This window comes from Filicampus tigris, chromosome 17 (genome assembly GCF_054856515.1).
Source record: "Filicampus tigris isolate MCC_2025a chromosome 17, RoL_Ftig_1.0, whole genome shotgun sequence".
NCBI classification, from domain to species: domain Eukaryota; kingdom Metazoa; phylum Chordata; class Actinopteri; order Syngnathiformes; family Syngnathidae; genus Filicampus; species Filicampus tigris.
Window position 1 is genome coordinate 7299290 of NC_141233.1, and position 20088 is coordinate 7319377.

The 20088-nt window shown below is 41.1% G+C and overlaps 1 protein-coding gene across 1 annotated transcript; it reads right to left on the reverse strand.

Moving 5' to 3' along the window:
- Positions 1-451: 451 nt before the first annotated feature.
- Positions 452-16680, reverse strand: LOC147133157 (protocadherin alpha-C2-like). Its single transcript, XM_086012787.1, has 4 exons — positions 13887-16680; positions 10914-10972; positions 8063-8148; positions 452-3901 (listed from the first exon to the last, which is right to left on the reverse strand). Exons 1-4 carry the CDS (start codon positions 16434-16436, stop codon positions 3588-3590), a joined length of 3009 nt encoding a protein of 1002 aa, XP_085868913.1. The 5' UTR covers positions 16437-16680; the 3' UTR covers positions 452-3587.
- Between the last annotated feature and the right edge of the window lie 3408 nt (positions 16681-20088).

A 20088-nucleotide genomic window follows, 5' to 3' on the forward strand; every position in this document is an offset into this window, starting at 1 on the left:
ATTCAATCATTCATCATTCATTCATTCACAGTGGCTGAGAGGTATGTGCTGTTTATTTAAGTCTGGTCTTTCTCACTGCTGTAATCTGGATGTTGGTTAACTGCAGCTGATTATTGTGAGGAAAGGTGTTACTCTTTGATGTACTGATGTCACTTTAGAAATAAGTGCTGTATATTCCACTGTAAATTATTAATCATTTATCTTGCTCTATGTACGGTGAGTTGGGAACAGTTACAGATAAGGAGTCGTAATATAGTATACATTGTGTTCTACAGAAAATCAAAGACTGAAATTCCAATTCTTATTTTGTGTGTTCTTTTTTAAACATGATGGAAATACAACAGAAGAAGGAAAAAAAAAATACTGGCGGTTCGTATGGGCTAATCCAATCCGAGTTTCACCATAAGCGGCACAATGAACAGAAGACAGAATCAAAACTCAAGTCAAAACATTGTATGAGATATTTAAGAAAAACTTTATTTGTGACTTATTAACAAAACACATTACCAGGTTGATGAACTCATTAGAACCACTATTATCACCTTAACAATAAGCAGGTGTACAAAATAAGTTTATGAACAGATCTGCACTGTCACAGTCGACTAGCATGTGGCACCCACTGTCACACCCAGTGACTGACAAATATTCACTATACACGAGCAGAGAATACATCAACTTGATTTTTTTTTTTTTTTGAGATTTTATCTATTTTGGATTTTTTTGGTCCTCTTTTTCAACCTTTTTGTCTTCATTAAGCAAGGAATAGTTATGAAGGGTGTGCACATGAGTTCACAACAGTGTTTGTTTGATCATTTCAAAGGTTAACAAGTTTAAGGGTAAATTATTTTACCAATGAAAGCCATGTGCAAAAAAAAAAAAAAAAATCATAGCACAACACAATAGCATCATGAATATATAGACGATCCAATGCTATTTTTACAGGATTAAAAAAATGGGATACTTTTAGGTTTTGCCACAAATTGCAGTACTGTTTGTATTGTGTTGTGTGTGCATGGATGTGTATTCAGGTTTGTGGTTTCCAATACACCTTTCCCAGTGAAAAAAAAGTATAGGTATATATAGTATTTTCATAATATCTGTTTCCTTTGCTTATAACATGCAAACACTTGGTGATCTGACAGCACAGAAGTACACCTGACGGACGGGCGGGGGCAAGGAAACGTGAGCAGGGTTGGTTTTGAGCATTGATAGCAGTGCCTACAGTGACTGGAAATAGGATGGTTCCAGAAAAGTAACACTAATAGAGATGAGACACTTCCAGTTGCATTGCCTTCAGCTCAAATTAAACACTTTCTCCCATGCTAGACCAAGATTCCTCAAGTAAGGGCAAAATAAAGTTAATCTTTTTTTTATACATGTTTTATACAATAGAAAAACAGCTAATTAAAAAAATACTGCTTATTTGCAGTAATCGAGCAAATGTAAAAGGAAGAGGATTTTTTTTTTTTGCTTGTAAGGTTCAAACTCTTGTTGATGCTAACGGTAAATATAGCTTACCTTCAACTTCAAACTTTTCCGATGTTCTAGTAACACATTGCAATGGATTAGACACAAGTATTCAACACAACTTCCTCTGATGACCTAATAAGGGAAAGATGTGAATGTTTGACATTAGGTAGCACAGTGTCCTCTGTTTATGAATATGCAACAACATGACACGACTGCACAGTCCATTTAAGAGGTATGACTTTACAGATGTTATTCCCGACTATGTCGATTCGGGTAGACGGGAGAAGGAGAGAGGAAACAAGCAGCGGGCAAAAGCACGTCCTACAAGCACTGAAGCAGTCGAAGCGGTGGTGATGAGTTTGAAGAACATCTACTTAACATTCAAAGACAGAAGAAGAGGCTTGAACAAGCAATGTTCCTGCTTTACAGCCTTAGAATATACTCTCATCATTAAGAATGCCATTGACCCTCAGACTTGGAGCTTCAAGAATTGGGTGCAAATTCAATATTTTAGCAGTTTGTATGTGCAGCACTGAGAAGGAAAAAAAAACAATGTCGTACAGTTTATGTCGGGGAGTCTGTTTACAATAATAATGCGCGTCTCAGATTGAGTATGACGTGCACGATTGGATTAAGACTACCCCATTGGAGTTGTGCTGTGTTTCATGAAAAGAGGCAAAGGTCAGGTGGCGGTTGCATCAGCTGCACATTTGTTACACTGCGTCACAAGAATACAAGAGGCAACAACAAAATAGTCAAGCGAACAATAAAGCTGGTGCAAATGATACCAAGTCACATAATTGCTCTGAATAAAATTAAAGTATGTGATTTTCATTTACATTGTAGTGGATTTCTAAATGATTTGCAGTCATTTCGAATGTTTGCAACCCATCTCTGCAAGTTGTTTTCTCAGTGTATTATTAGGTATAGTTCTCATTCAGTTACATTCAATACAGAATAAACATCCTGGCACTGATTATCTTTTATTTTTGTTTTACTTATTCTCGCATCAGCCAATGTTTAGTTTGGCCAAAATGATCTTAATTTATACGACTTTTTTTTTTTTAAATGGCTGTACATATTATCAAGTTGTGTGACTTAAACAACCAATTGACCAAGTGCCGAGTTGACTTTGATAGACTGAACGTGAATTTAATGGAATAAATCGAGAATATCTCATTTGCAATAATGGACTATTGACAAACCATGAATCAAATTTTCTAACAGTGACTTGGACCATGTAGCAAACTGATTCTGGTTTCCTGATTGGGTATTTTTAGTTCACATTGTAATGCTAAAACACGCTGGAGTCTTAGAACGTATCCTAATATATATACAGTAGTACACTTAAGTGTAGGACATTTCAAACAAATTGTGACATTAACCTGGGAAGAAACATAAAATTGATGCATCCCAGTGTAGGTCCTTAATCTTGGCAATGTGCTAGGTTATATTGACAGATTGCTGGATTACTTTGTTGGTGTTCTTGTCGTCCTGCTCGTCTCAGCCACCTTGTTCTCTTATGGTAATAATCTCACTGTCTGCAAATCAGTTATTTCGTTTTCATATTTTCATTTTTTGTTAATAGAAAAGACCACATTTGCTGAATTTCTAAGATATCTACTCAATACTGATGAAAAAAGTCATATTTTTCAATTTGGCTTTCACTTCATACCTATCTAGATGAGACAGTAAGAAGAAGGTAAGGTTCATTATTTCTGAGGTGCCAGCATAGGCATCCTTTGCTGACAACAGTCAGATACAAATTCCTTTTTTTTTAATGGCATTTTGATTTTCATTATACAAACTTGGGAGGGAATGAAATTCACAGGCTATACCAATCCCCCCAAAAGCCTTCTGAATGTACATTTGAATAGAATTAATTTATACTGGTCAAAGTTGAAGGCCAAATGAGCCATAGAAGAGAGGAGCATTTGTTGAGCATGTTTGCTTTGTGCAGAGAGCCAGGCTCGGCCTAATAAGCGATTGGCAACTGTACAATGTGAGTATAATATGTACTGTAATGCATATGCTGTGAGACTCCTTCATTCATATTGATTTGGCTTTTTGGCCCTGTAATCAGGATGGCATCTTAATAACTTAAATTCACCCCCTCTTTAATCATCCCCTCCATCATCCTTTCCTTTCTCCTTCTTTTCTTTCTTATCCTTCTTCTTCTTTTTCTTCTTCTTGGCTTCCTCCTTCTTGCCAAAGCTTATGAAGTCCCCTTTATCGTCAACGGGGCCGGGGTCATGGCGGATAGAAATGATGGCCGGGGATCCGGGGATGATGAAGGCTTCGGGAGGAATCTCGCCAGGCTTCAGGCCCTGCGGCGGGCAGTAGCTTTGTCCGGCTCCGTATCGGAAGTGCCAGCTGTTGCTGTTGACACCGGCGCCTACTGGAGGGGAGAGCTCGCCGCCACCCTCGCCATCTATACAGATGTAAAAATACAACATGTCAAATCAGATGTACTTTCAATATCATAATCATTGCATGCTACAATCTAGAGTGGGGCTATGGCCTATACTTAGCGTTTGATCATGTCTTTTTTGGGTAACAAGTGCTTATAGGGCCAGTGCCCTTTTAGATGGTGGTTTGTTTTTCCGATATATGAATCCATCCATTCCACTCTCCTCTATATTCTTACTTCAGCTAATCTTCATTTCTCTCCTTCCCAGTGAATGCCTCCACCTGTTCCCTGCTTTCAAAGCAGACCACAATGCCATCTGCAAACATCATGGTCCGTGGGGATTCCAGTCTAAATTCATCAGCCATCACTAGTGCAAAGAGGAAGGGGCTCAGAGCTAATCCCTGATGCAGGCTCACCTGCCCCTTTAACTCCTCTGTCACGCCAACAGCAAACCTCACCATCCTTTTGTTACCCGTATATGTGTCCTGTGCTGTTCTAACATATTTATCTGCCTTTCCAGAATTCCTCATGCAGTACCACAGATCCTCTCTGAGTACCCTGTTGTAGATGTCCTCTAGATCGACAAAGATGCAATGCACCTTCTGATCATCTCAATACTTCTCCATATACAACCTTTTAATCCAATATGCAATGTAATCCAATATGAATATAAAATCTAACAATTTATTTGCAAGATTAATAGCATTAACCTTGGAAGAAATCAGACATTTACACTCTGTTATTGTAATTGATGATTATTGTAAAGTGCTGTCATTTTCTTGGTATATACAGCAAACATAAGATAGTGAGGTTAAAAGGTCACAAAAGCACAAACAAAAAAGGAAAGGGAATGTTCAATGAGATCCAGTGAGATGTAGACGGCGAGAAGCAAAGCAGTAAGGAAGATGGGGGCGGGGGGCGGCATTGCAGACACGGTGCTCTCAGGCCCACACCAGTTCTCTCTCTGCTCTGACCTACTTTCCGGCAGGATTTTATTTAGATCAAACAGGCCCTTGCCAAAAGATTGTTTTTGATTATTCTTTGTAGGCTATTTATGACATTACTGGAATGCTGAAATGGTTTCAACTTCTCTCCCCCTGGGAAGTACGCTGTTGCACATGGTCTGGTACAAATCTTGGTCCACATTTTTAACGAGTTCATCAAGTCAATTACATGCATGCACTTATACCAGCGGCCAACAGTAGACAACTTGGCATTGTTGACCGGTCAAAACATTGTTACAAAAAGAATCCTAACAAGGGTGGACGCCAATTTGTACCAGCATAACTCACTATTCACATAAACATGTTTTGTTTATATTTATGATGAAATAGGATGTGTCAGTTAAAGAAATGGTATGACAGGCACATGTGAACAAAAGAAGTGCATTAGAATTAATGTTGATTTTAATTTTACATCAAAGAGTAGGATTTTGAGTACAGTAACAGGATAACAAATAAACCGTTTAGAATCTGAAAATAAAAATGATACATATTGAAGAGAAAGAAAAATATAATGTGTATTTGTATTTATTTTCGACAATGTGCTAAAAAGAAGAGCGAGTAAGTTAATTACTTCATGTAAATGAGCTTGTTAATGACACATCAGTGTCAGATTAGATGATTTTATCTCACCATTAGTCGAGTAAGTCCCGTCAAACAGTAATGCTGTTCCGTTTTTGAGGATTATGACATTTGACGGTATGCATTTAATCCAGCTATTAATCCAAGGAAGAGGCACTAGCATTGAAAACATTGTGGCTCCTGTTCAACCGCTTTTCAATGGCCAGGGAATAGGAATTTGCTCTCCCAAATACAATGTTGCCTGAAATGGCCACGGCGAAAGCAGAAGGACCATGACACATTATATACTGTTTTTGCTACAAAGATAGCCAAATACATGCAAAAAGCATCAGCATCTATTTAACTTTTGGACACATAACAGATTACAGATATTGAAGTCATAACCCCCTTCATGAGTGCTGCCGTGTAACAACACTAGCGACCACACAACACTGTAATTCCTCTGTTCCTTCAGCTATGTCAGCAATTTTCCTCTGATGTGTCTGCTGCAGCAATTTCTATTCTAATGCCTGACCAACTGAGGCAAAATGTCAAGTGGCCGAGTTTAATCAAGTGAATGTTGTCCAAGTGTCTTCAGACGTCCCTGTGCTTCCAGTGGTGGCTGGAACAAATCTTGCCAGAATTCAGGCAAAGGTATAAATAAGCGAGATTGCTGTGCGTGTGCTAAGCCTGTGAAAAAACAAGTATTTGTCATTCTGCCACTGTTCACGCTTGCCTATATTTCACAGAAGGTGCACATCAAAAATGGATTAAGATAAACCGAGTCCTTGAGGTGGTTGCCATGACACCTGATGTTGACGAGTGGCACATAGAAGCCTTGTATTGTAACCTGATGCCCTACATGTGAAAAAGGCTGTGAGTTTCCTCCCCATCCATCATGCATTTCTGTCCACAACACACCTTTTTCATGATGGGCAGCATGCAATTTATAACGACTGTGTTAATATAGTAGTAGGTATCAGGCTAGATGTATATTCTGCATTTTCTCCAATATTCCCTCTTTATGTTCTTTCCTTCTACCTCTCCTTGTCACCGCTCCATCCTCCTCCTTTTGGTCTCTAATTCTTACATTCAGAGGTATGGCTGGTTGCCATAGGAACAGCCTTCACCCACTCCCTGCTGATGGAGGGTGCGGCTGCTGCAGCAATCTCTCCGTTAGACAGTGTTGCCAGGCAACAAGTCACATGGTGTTCCCTAGCAACAACGCTACTGCAGGAACTTGCCAATCCTCTTAACCTTTCTCATTCTCCATCCCACCGGCACCCCATAACCCCCCCACCCCTCTTTTGTACCTCTCCTTAGCTCTTCCGCTCCTAAATTACTTCCAATATTAAGAGGTCTGTTTTTTCACTGCAGTCTCATATTACTGATAATAGCTTTTGTCATCGTCTTCATGGCATTAGACAAATGTCTCCTCTTTTGGGCCACTGGGCTAGTTACATAAACATCGTTTTGAGGAGGCTGCAATTAAAATTCATCACACCATGTTGGACAAATTCATCACGATAACAATTCACTGCAGACTTTTCATTAAAAGAAAAAAAAAAAAAAAAGCTTTGCCTTTTGATGCATATTAAAAAGGATCAACCTGCAAGCCGGTGCATGAATATGCCTCTGCACTGAACCACCACTAACAAAATAGTCTGCTCATGCAACAATGCACTCCTGATACGCAAACTGTGCACTCTTCAATACAATATTTAAGGATTTGCTTGGTCAACAGAAGCAGATTTCCATTTAATAAATGCATGTTTCTCTTCAGTAAACCAATACAGAATCTGGCATCTCTAACACTCTCTTCCATGAGAATTCTTTACACCTAAATATGCCTTTAGTGAGCTACAGCAGGGCATATTTTACCACTGACTCACCAAGCGTGTGACTGATGAAATGTCTCACTTTGGAGTGTGTACCCATGCTCTAATTCCTAATGTCAGACAGAAAATCAATGTGTAATAGGCCGAAGGAAGGAGCGAAAGAGATCACAGCGTACCAAAAAATAGCCTCAAAAATCCTCTTTTGAGCCAACAAAAGCTGTTTCTCAGTCATTAGCGCTGAGCCAGTGTCTGTAAATAATGAAGCGCAGGTCATGTTTGAGGTCAACACTATTTACATTGCTTGTGTTGCCGCAGATGTTCAACTTTACCACCCACACAGTGCAAATCACTTCCTATTTGGATAAAAAAAAAGGAACAAAAACATCTGTGTCAGTATGAAAATCTCCATGCAGCAGTTGTTGGTATGTGTTGATATGTGTAAGAGCATACACTTAATCATATGACATACCCCACTGGCCTACTAAATAAATCGCCTTCGCAACCACAATGCATGGAAGAGAAATCCATTATAGAGCAGGAATTTTTTTAAATGAAAAATAAGAAAATATATGAACTTACAAATGCCAAAGACCTCAGCAATTTCTACTGTATGCTAAGCAAAAACAGTTTATTACAGTATAAAAAATATAGATAATGGTATTGATTCTAGTATTAAAAGGTTGCACTCAATTTGGTTTCCATGCAAAAGTAGCAGTTAGCTTCCTGTCATTACTCTGCAAAGCTACACTTTTGAATGCTTTTCCATTTCAACTCTCTCTCACCTGCTGCACTGGACACAGTGGGCCAGTTCTGGACCAGCATGCCCTGGGCTCCCTGCATCACAGAGGCCTCCTCCATGTGGACCGAACTGAAAAGCACAGCGCGTTAAGTGAGAGTCATGCAACACAGAAGACATTTGTCCATTCTTAATCGATTTCATCATTGAATATTCTTTCAATCATATGTTTTTGGTTAGGCGTTCTAACCAATTATGAAGAGTTCAGCAGCATTAAAAACTGCATAACGACACTTACAATAGTAGGCATGACTAAACAATATTTTTGGATCCAATACATCCACTACATCCGTGTACATTCCTTATTGGTGGCATGAGGTTACACAAAACACGTATGTTTTGTAACACGTGCATGTTTCAAGGCGTTTATGCTGCCAGAATTATCGTTACAGATGACCATGGTGTGACAACTGAAAAGGCCAAATGCCTTTATATGTTACTACATGTGCATAATTTACTCATGGCGGCTGCTTGTTACTCGTGTTCTGCTGCTTTCAGTGACTTTTCACGGGATATGGTTCCACTAAAGCACAGAGCACCTGCTTCACAGTGAAAGATTTCTAGCAACAAAACTCCTGGTGCATTAGCATCTACATTTCAGTGTTTTATCCGGTGGCTTGGCTGTAAACATTGGAAGAAAGATGTGTTGAAATTTAAAAATCCAGCACCGACACAATTAGTTACGTTATCAGAAAAGTGGACCTTTTCTTTCAGGGCCCTCTGCAATGCAGTATATCCAGAATCTCTTATGTGCAACACTTATGTTGGGGATGGATGTGGCGTGAATACAAAACGGTTCTATGTTCGCTCTAAGGAGTGTGAATGGTTTTACTTGCTAAAGTGATGCTTTACTGTGTCAGCGTATGGCACCAACAAAAGCGGTGTCTTTTTCCCCCTACTGATTATTCCAGAAATGTGGGTCAGTGAATTTGGTGCTACATGCAAAATGTGTAAAGAGTAGAAGATTACAGTATGCCTGTGTTGGGGTTAAGTGTTAATGAGAGCATCTCCTCTGTCCATGAACATTACAGGCTATGGCATTTTCGAGACGACGGCAGCAAATTGCAGTGATGGTTTCTGTTAATCCACATCATGTTACAGTCGCTGGTGACATGATGCACATTAGGATACTTCCACGCCATAGAAATTAACACTAATTTCCAATTAAAGTAAACTTGGATGGAGCAGAAGAGTGTGCAAAAGAGCAGTCAGCATTGTTAGCATGAAATTATGAAAATTCAGTACAAAAGAGAGCGGCATAATGGAGGGAAAAAACTCATTAGTTCCAGTTGTCCTCGTATCACATTAGCGCGGCATTTGATTATATATATTTTTGCATCTTTTTGTAACCTGATTATTACAAAATTCAAGGGCCATACGCAGATGAAAACAACTTGAATTGTATTCAAAATACTTTGGTTCATTGCTAATGAGATGCTTCCATGAAAATTCCTTCATTACTCAGACAAAGAGGAGAAATGTTCTGTTCTAAATTCAGACCTTATATAAACTCATAACTGCAGTCTTGGAAATGGGTTCGTTGAAAATATTTTGAAATAAGAGCGGCTAATTAAGTTTAGATATTTTGATGATGCTGCACTTCATTGTTTCTGTCTACTTGTATTATTATTATACTTGAATAAACTAGTGTTGGGATTTGTTCAAGTTGAAAAGCAAAAATGAAAACATCATTTAAAAAACAAATTGCATGCAAATTCGTATTTTGTACACAATACTGAGTATTGAGACACATTTGAGCAAATATTTCATCAAATTTGTACTATGCTTCTTAATTCTTCAGAATGCTGAAAAAGCACCGTGGACACAGTTTGGACAACACCCTGTTCTGTTCCAGCACACCCGCCACAAAGTAAGGTAGTTGAAAGTTTGGTGCGGAAGAATTTGAGAGCACTAATTTCAATCCCATCAAATGAACTACAATGCAGATATTTAGCTAGGCATTCTCAGATGCAACATCAGCGATATTTGACCTCACAAATACTACTGACTGATTAGATACTCCAAGTCTTGTTGAATATAAATCGTCACCATTCTATGCATATACGCACACCAACTGATATGAACAAATCAGCGGTACTTTTTTTTTTTGTCATTTTAACCTCCTTGAACCTCTGTTTCAATTAAGAAATGTCCCTGAACTTAAGCCTTTTAAATGGAATACCTGTATTGTTCATGGTTTTCTTCAGTTGTACTAGGTATAATGACTAAGTGTCCCTATAATTCTGTCCATATAGAACATTAGCAAGTATAACCGCAATCCGAAACGTCCCATGTCGTCTGTGTTAACAACTTCACACCTCCAGAAAAAAAAATGTGTATAAATAAACACAGTGCGTGCAGGGCAGTTGTACGTGCAGACACTGATGTGTGCGTACATCAGCTAATCTGCAAAAGGTCATAACTCATTTGTCCTTCATGCTTCCTGCGTAAAGGCTGGAACTGGGGGATGTGATGCTCAGAATGTAAATGGCCTATATAGTGTTACACTGCAGAGAAGATTCACTGCAGTTGCTGATGAGAGATGCCTTAAAGGAGTTAGAGGGTTTTGGGGTTAAAAGAGATTCTGAGGGTCAACTATTTAATCCTGACAGTGGCGCAGATTCCAGTATGCGGTGTGATACTGTAATTCAGGCTTTGGAGGGCTGTTTGTTGTTATTTTGGAGTTTTTAGGGGAGATAACATACATGTGTAAACAACCTAAGATGCTTACATTGGAGCTTCATTATTGAGAAAATAAGTGGAAGAAGATATGACTAAAAGGAGTGTAAATCGATTTCTTTCTAAGGTGACTGTAAAAGTTGCAAACAGTTACTTACCTCTGCACCCCGGCCCTCAAAGATGCAGAATATCGCCAGTCAGCGTTCGGCGCTTTTGGCTGAGCGTGCAAGAGGTGAGTGGGAAAGCAGATGAGAGGGAGATAGCGAGAGGTGGTTGAGAGATATGGGGAGAGAGATAACACCAAAGAGAGTTTAGTTCAATCTCATACAGTGCAGGGCCAGGCCAGGCTAGAGCCTCATCAATTAATAATGATACACATCCCTGCTCTGGATGTGATCAGAGCACACACACAGACACAGGCATACATATTGATACCCACGGGAGCACAGATACTAACGCACCCGAATGTGCTAATTAAGGTTACTGATTGACTTTTGGAGTTTTTGTTTTTGCCTCCAAAGTGATGTGAATGAAACAGACAGGCACGTTCTGGTCTTTCAGGTTTGTGAGTATGTACTGTTCCCGGCAGACTTGTGGCAAATTATTGCCCATAAAACTAATACGCGAGGGCCATCATTTCCACGGTAACCACACCCTTTGCCTCTGGTCTGAAGAGAGGGCTTCAACAGGGTATTATGTCATACATGATATGTCTCACAACCAAGACACTCTAAAGGTAGAATGTAGTCCTGTAAATATGTTGAAATAGGGTGAATTACTTTTCTTCTAACTTTTGCACCTGTAGACTGAAAGTAAAGGCATGGACAGGTTGCCTACGAAGGCCCATTATGCACATATTTACATATGACTTATTGGTTTTGACTTAATTTTGCTAAATAATCATGTCAATGTATCTTTTATAAAAGCCGCATATATTTTTAGACGACTAGGCCTTTAAGTTCCGTGAAGAATAGTTTAATACGTTTAATGAGCTCCTTCATTCACGGTTATTAAGTTTGTTTGGCCCTTTCATAATAATTTTCATTGTGAGTAACTGTGCTACTATACACATTCATGACTGAATGCCACTACTAAACTTGTCTTGGGTCAGCTCTTCATGGATCGTAGCAACATTAGACCTCAAGAACACCTTGCTCAAGCAGTAGCAAGTGTCCCAGATAAAGATGGCACATAATGTTCTATCACTACAATTCACAAGGGAGTATTTTTGTGCTCATAGACACAGCCTCTTTGCCTAAATCTAATTTTCAGGGCTGAGCAACAGAGGCTGTGGGTTAATCAAATTTCCTCTGCTACACTGGACTCAACATTTCCTCAACATGTTACAAATGAGGATAAGGAAATGGAACTGTAACACCACTTTATAGTGATCCTAAAATGATTAAAAAAAAAAAAAAACTAAACCTCCATACCTGTCCAAATGTAAAGTGTGTTATATAGGGATTGTCATGAGACATCAATTCATAACATTTATCTCCTTATGAATTGTTTATCATGTGGAATTTGATTTGACTTGAATTAAAAAGGGTGTGTTGTACAATCACTAAATGTCATGGTTTCGGGATGGAGGACCCGAATGCAGGGAGGCAGGAGAAGCAAGCGGTACTGAAGAAAGTATTTATTAACCAAAAACCAGCACAAACAAATCTTGAAAAGTCCAAAACTCAATGTAACAAGGAAACACTAGAGAAACAAAACAACATACCGGCAGAAACAAAAAAACATGACAGAGACAGAGAACAAGGACAGAACAAAAACTAGGAACTTAAATACAAGCATACTGACAAGCCAACGAGAAACATCTGGATGGGACACACAAGGTAGGAGGGAGCTGATTGGCTAACACAAGGGGGTGGAATACAGACAGGCGGACACAATCGTTGACGAGACAGACACAGAAAAACTAAAAAAGACCAAACATAACAACTAAAGCCCCAATTCCACCAAGTGGTGTGGTTTGGTTCAGTAGGGTAGACATTATGTTTCTGTCAAAGGGTCCCACAATATTAAATCGCAATCCAACAACTTAATTTGAATATCCCTTTATTGGGGTGCTGGTCCCCAGGCTGCAAGGCTGCATTCACATGTATACTTCCTATATTTTCCTAAAAAATAGTGGGTCAGGTTTACTTGGGTTGTGCATTCAAATGTGAGGAGGTTTAGATCAGAGCTTCAGCATTTAATATTTTACTTTTAATAGAATCTTTTTGGGCAAACCATTTCTTCTTGGAATTGGAATGTAATTAGGAAAAGCCAATAAAATAAAATTAAACATTGATTCAAGATTATCAGTCATGTGAATTTCTTTGACTGCGCATCCAAAATTACAACCACTTATTTTATTAGCTTTTAACAGTAAAACATGGAGTCAAATTTAGTCAACCCACTCAATTAACTGTATAAAAGTCTACAGGAGTTTAAAATCTTCATAATCAAATTAAATATACTGAAGCAATTTTTCAATGAAAACTGAATCTCAAATTGTGCCTGTTGTAATCATTATTAAGTTGCTAATTGCATCTTACATCCTTAGTGCAAATTAGCCAAAGGCTTGAGCTTAATTTTGCTTGACAACTCATCTTGTAGTAGGCCTAACTTTTACTGAGTCAATCAACTGCACCAATCCAACTATAAAATCTCAGCGTCATTCAGACGCACACATGCACACTTAGTTCAAGCCCACTTGGTCAGATATCAAGAGCAAAGAGGTAAAGACAACATGACCCGCTCTGAGAGTGGATGTGATGACAACCTCAAATGGAGACACAAATCTCTGAATCATCAGAAATCACACAGGGATGTCGAAAAGCATCGGGAATGACGTTAATGCAGTGTGAGTGCTGAGCTGGGCTAGGCTGAGAGACTGCACGGTATAAGGGGAGAACTGAACCAAAGCGAACGAAGCCCAGCACTGATTCAGTCGTTGGCCTCCATGCCGGAGGGGAGCAATACGAATGTTTCTCAAATGGGGAAAGAAATAGTGCCCATTTAAAATGAAATAACTCAGCTTTACCAGAAATAAATGGATCCACCTTCATCGGGACTAAAGTTAAGTATGTACTTTAAGGTTTGTCGTAAAATATACACATTGATAGCGATATAAGACATACCTCTGGGCAGATTTGAAGCGAGGCATCCGGCATGCTCAGCCTGCGAACAAATCCGCTTCCACTTGTGAAGAAACGATCGGCGCCGCTGCCCCAGGTGCCACTGATGGGCCTTCCTGTGTTGTAGAACATGAAGGTGTCACTGCCAGAGGTGGCCGTCAAGCAGGTCTTGTAGCAGTAAGTCTTTGTTAGCGATCCATTCCCGCGCACTTCAATGTAGTGAGGCTCAACTTTAAGGTCCCTCCGCAGTACCACATTGTTATTAGGTTGCCCTGCGGCTCCACCAGCGGCCCCGCCTCCACCAGCACTCACACTACTGTTCCCACCATCTGGAGGGGGTTTCTGTGACCCACAGCAAGGGGAGCAGGAGCCGGGTTGTGTGCAGTAGGCATGGCAGCGGACAATGGCCAGTACCACCACAGTGACCAGGAAAACAAAGGTGGTGGCACTCAGAGCGACAATCAGGTAGAGGGTTACGTTTGAGAAAAGCAGTGTACTGTGGGGTCTGATGATCCTCTTGGGGTCCGGGACAACCTTGGGGGGCACCTCCATGACAGCCACATTGATGGTGGCGGTGGAGGAGAGCGCAGGCTGCCCGTGGTCTTTCACCAAGACTGTTAGAGCAAATGAGGTGGAGTTGTCCTCCAGGATCCTACGAGTGGTCCTGATCTCACCCGTGTGCTCATGCACCTTGAACAAGTCCAGGTCCGTAGCAGTCTCCAGCACGTACACCAGCCAGGCGTTCGGACCGGCATCTGCATCATATGCCACCACTTTGGTCACCAAAGCACCAGGATCTGCGTTCTTTTGAACTGTCTCTAAGGAGCGTGTGCCATTACCCGGAGGGTTGACAATGAGTGGTGCATGGTCATTCTGATCCATTATGTAGATGTAGACGGTGGCGACGCGACTAAGCGGAGGAATGCCCCCATCTTGGGCTTTGACCTGGAAGTGAAACTCTCTCAGTGACTCATAGTCGAAGGCTCGCAGGGCATAAGCCTCCCCAGTATCGGCCTTCACGGACACATAAGACGTGACAGGGATGCCGTGGTTATTGTCATTGAGAACTGTGTAGGTGATGCGTGCGTTTTCCTTGATATCTGCGTCTTGAGCTTTCACTGTACACAAAGAGGCCCCAGGGGCGTTGTTCTCAGTCACATAGACTGTATACGACGTCTGCTCAAATCGCGGTGGGTTGTCATTGACGTCAGCCACGTCTACCTGGATGGTCTTCTGAGAGGAAAGAGGGGGGTTTCCTCCGTCTGTGGCACTCAGAGTGACATTGTAGGCATCAGTGGTCTCGCGGTCCAGGAATGCTGAGGTAACCAGGGTGTAGTAGTTTCTGAAGGATTTGATCTTGAAAGGAAGGCCTGCTGGGATCTCTAAAGTCACCTGCTTGTTGGTGCCGGAGTCGCGATCGGTGACGCTAATGAGGGCCACGACTGTGTCAGCGCGGGCATCCTCCCTCACAGGGCTCGACAGGGATGACAGCACAATCTGAGGGACGTTGTCATTCACATCTACCACTTCTACCACCACCTTACAGTGGGCTGCCACTGCTCCGGGGCCTTTGTCCATTGCTTGGATGTACATTTCATAGGAGTTGGTCTCTTCGTAGTCAACGTTGCTGCTCACTCTTATTTCTCCTGTATTAGTGTCCATGCTGAACATCTGCCTCACTCGCTCAGGGGTGTAGCTGCTAAAAGAGTAATATACCTCTCCATTGGTGCCCTCATCCAAATCAGTAGCATTCAGTTTGATCACCAGGGTGTTTTTGGGCGAATTCTCCAACAGTTTCACTTTGTACACAGAGTTGTCGAACATGGGAACGTTGTCATTCGAGTCCAGGACTCGCACATTAACGATAGCCGTGCCTGTTTTCTCAGGTGTCCCACCATCAACAGCACTTAGAATTAACTGGTGGTAAGGCGTTTGCTCCCGATCAAGGGGCTTTTTGAGCACAAGCTCGATGTGCTTTGTATTTAAGGAGGGTTTGTTGGACACCAGCGCAAAATGGTCGTTTGTGCTCAGCTGATATATGCGAACCGAATTGGACCCGATGTCCGGATCCTGGGCATTTTCAATTGGATACCGAGACCCCGGTAATGCAGATTCTGTGATCTCAACTTGATACTCATCCCGAGGGAACTGTGGTGCATTATCATTGACATCCACTATCTCCACCACAATATGGTGCACATCAGTAGGGTTTTCAACCAGGACTTCCAGATTGATGAGGCAGCTGCTGGATAAATCACACAGCGCCTCCCTGTCGATCCTTTCATTAACAAGCAATTTGCCATTTTTAGGGTTGACAATCATGTAGCGTTTACTGCTGCTGCTGGAGGTTACCTTGATTTTTCGGCTGGCCAGCTTTCGAATATCCAGCCCCAAGTCATACGCCAGATCACCGACCAGTGCCCCATTTTCGAGTTCCTCCGTTACAGAATAGCGCAACTGTCCAAACGAAAGGCCACAAAATAAGGAGAATATCACAAAATAATAAAAAGGCACATTGCTCCCTAGCCGGTTGCGTATCCCCGCAACAGCCATCGCAAACTCATAGGATCCGCAGACGGATTAAACGCAGCCTTCCGCCTTTTTAACTTGCAGTACCATGCGTCCCAGCACCTCATTAAGGTGGGCTAAATGGACTCCGGCTGAATGAAACAGAAGTCGCTCATCCATTGTTGGCCCCGGCGGTGGCAAATCCTCTCCAGCTCACCCATATTTCCTTTGTCCGTGATGCGCTTTTTTTCGTCTCCAATGCGCGCTGCTGACGGGTGTGTTTCCTCGCCACTGGAGCTGTGAGGTCTGTCAAACCAGCCATAATGCCCCAAGTACCCTTTCGAAATAAAATGACGGCAATTGTGCAACGTGTTTGTGGAATATGCAGGTGTTGTTCAATCAAACCTTATAAATTTCATGTTGAATTGGGGGCTTAGTTTGATGTCTGTAACATCAACGTGTATTTCCAATGTCCCTGCAGCGCGAAATTCCCTCAATTGGTCTTATTTTGAAAACCAAAACCGGTAAATAGCGCAATGAATACAGATGACTTGATCTTTATAGTGCTACATCCCACCCTTGCGCGCACTCAGACTCGACCCCCCCCTCCCACCACCCATCTCTCTCCCCCCAAAGAGCCAATGCGATGTCGGTTCTGGGGAGTGCTTGCCTTGTACACGGCCAATTATTAAAGCTACTCTAAAATACAGCGTGGCGGCCACACATATCGTCACTTGACAGTGATATTAATGACAATTACGATGTATTCCAAATAATAGCCAATGTATGTCGTTCACATGGAGTGTCGTGCAAGGTGAGCAAAATGTATAAATACAATTAATCCATTCGAACAACTGCCCCTGTTGTTGTGCGCGCGTGGAAGCATAATTACCACGCTGAATGAAAATGTGAAACGTGAAAATGTGTGAAGCGCAGACACATGTTCGGAGACCTTGCTTATGTTCGTCGTCTCCCATTGTCTGTATTGGAGTCGCAACGCAAGGATGCTTAATTTGCCGGTAGCGATTCTGTGGTGCAGCCTACCGCATGACGATCATTTGGGCAAGGCGCAGCAGGGAGAAAACATTGCACTGACAATCACAACCTTCCCTCCACATGGATCACTGTCAGTGGTAGACCCCAGACTGTCAGGTCACATCATCGCATTGGAAACGCCCGTGGTGGACCCCAGAAAGCAGAAGTATCATGTTCTCTCTGGTCCATTTGCCAGGGAGAAACATGATATAGGGGTTTACATATATACCGAGTCTGGCTGTTCATTTCGTAAACAGCCTGATTAGGAAGTAAAGCCTACGTGTTAAAGGGGCATTACATTAAGAATAGATCACGTGTTATCAACTGATAACATTACTTTTGCAGGGAAGATGCAAGAAAAAAAAAAACAATTCATCAATGATTTCAACGAACCTTGAATATCATATTGTGCAAAGCGCTATGCTCCCACATATGCTACCCATGGTGCATTAGACTACTTATCTTGCCTACAGGTGTGAATGGGATGGGGTTGTCTATCCGTGTTACATCATAACCTGACAGAGTTTTTGTCTGGTGTCCTTGCTGCAAAACGATTATGTAAGGTGAACTATACTGGTTATTAACCACAACAGTGGATCCACCCAATTAGAGCAATTACCAGACATGTATCAAAAGTCTTATACTGTGTACTTAATCCTATGGCCAACGAGTGTTTAGTAGACTATGTTGCCCTGCCCCCCATTAACGGAAGTAGGAGACAAAATTCCCTTCAGCACCAAAGACAGCTTCCTTTAGTGCCACCAGAGAGAGCAAAACGCAGTCCTTCTTCTTGTACATCTAATTAGATTAATTAAAATGAATTACACAGTCACACCAGGTAATAAATGAAATTATCAATTTAATTTCATGATGTGCACTATCTGTGACTGTTGCATGTTTCTATCACGAATAACCATCACACTACAAGCGGCCGCTAAATCCATTTTAGACGACTGTATATTTTATATTCTCTTACCAGTCATTCACCCCCTCAAGTTGCTTGGAAGCTAAAGTATCTGTGCAATGTTTAAAAGGATGCCTAAGCAGATACTGTATGAGCCAGTAAATTTCAGCAAAATTACAATTAGAGCATCCGCAAGTACATGTCACTCAAAGTAGGACAGTGTTCCTCTATAAATGGTAGTCATATTAGCACTGTTCTGGCGGTTGTTAAAATAGCTCCCCATTCAATAGACTTCCCTGTTCCAAGGTGTATTGTTAAGCATTCCTTTCTGCTTATAGAAATCATTTTGGGATCCGTTGCATAAGATCAGAACATTGTGTTTCCATGACAACCGCAGTTTGCTGCATGTTGCAGTGCCAGTTGTGATCACTGTCCTAAATTTGATGTACATCCCCCACATAGAACTGTCAACATGTTATTTCACAAAACCCTGCATTATAATCAGTGCTACTCCACCAATGTTGCTTGGCCGATATATTTATATCTACTTGAATAGGTTGCTTTTTTTTTCCTGTCACTGACCATACTTGCACATTGTATTGAAATGTACAAATGTACACATTCTGCCCTTATAAAGATCGCTATGTAAAATCCTGTTGCACACTCAGAGGTAACAATATTTTGTAGTAGTATAGATCTACAGTGCATAAGCCTTAGATTATTATTTGTGTTACTTGATTTAGGGGCAACCATACAGTAAGTCAGTCAAAACACAGCATTGTCTGTGTTAAAGGGAAAGTCAACCCCAACATTTTCTTTGGCTTTTCCAGGGTTAGGCAACAACCAATCATGGCTCAGCTTCAGAAAACAGGAGAGCCGTGATTGGTCAGAGCGACGGTGATGTCTTTTTCAGTCAACAGAAAGTGACAAAATGGCCGGCTGAGATGGATTAAAAAAAGCTGATTTTGCTGCTTAACTCATATCACACAAACACAACATTAATCGCAATGTCGTGTTTAGACTGGTGGAGGCACTTTGAACATATTATTGTCAAGAACATTTATAGGTTGACTTTTCACTTTAAGGTGGAAGTTTGATAGTTCCTAAAATAGTTCATTAGTGTGCATACATTTACCTGGACGAAGAGCCCGGGTAGAGTATGTGACATGTTCGCAGACATTCAGTTTGCATGTGTTTTTTTTTTTTTTTTTAGAAAAAAAAGCAAATAATACAAAAACATAATGGCATCATAACATCATAATGCAGCACTGACCCCTTGGCAAGGGCACAAACACACACATAAATAATCTGCCACAGGCATCACTCAAGATGGAGTCCTGGCTGCACTGCACTTAGCTCTATCATATTGCTCCGTCAGACTGTCCACAAGATCAACACACACAACATCAGTTCCTTATTCTTTTGGGAATATGAGGCCTCTTCCTTATTCAAATATAAACTCAGACTTAAATAATCAAATAATCGCATACAGTAAAAATTCTCTCTAATCTACAGCACCGTTCTCCTCATCAACAAGCCTTAGCGATGTATCATAAAGGCGATATGACAGAAGTTGTCTTCGGAGGTCTGGCATTTCACATCACATTCTTTTTGCAGATGCACGAGCACATTTGTATTCCTGTCTCGCTCTGTGTGTGTTTTGAAATCAGAATGACAAAGTGTTCATATCTGTTTCTGCAGCTTTGTCGCCACTGACTTATCTCTTCGCACAGACCCTCCTCAAAAGAAGAAAAAAAG

Bases quoted from the DNA above. Each gene is read 5' to 3' on its own strand.
- LOC147133157 (XM_086012787.1), bottom strand. From the start codon at position 16,436: ATGGCTGTTGCGGGGATACGCAACCGGCTAGGGAGCAATGTGCCTTTT. The intron at 8,149-10,913 runs GTAAGTAACTGT...TGTGCTTTTCAG, and splicing joins TTGAGGGCCGGGGTGCAGAG to TTCGGTCCACATGGAGGAGG. The intron at 3,902-8,062 runs GTGAGAGAGAGT...ACATCTGTATAG, and splicing joins CACTGTGTCCAGTGCAGCAG to ATGGCGAGGGTGGCGGCGAG.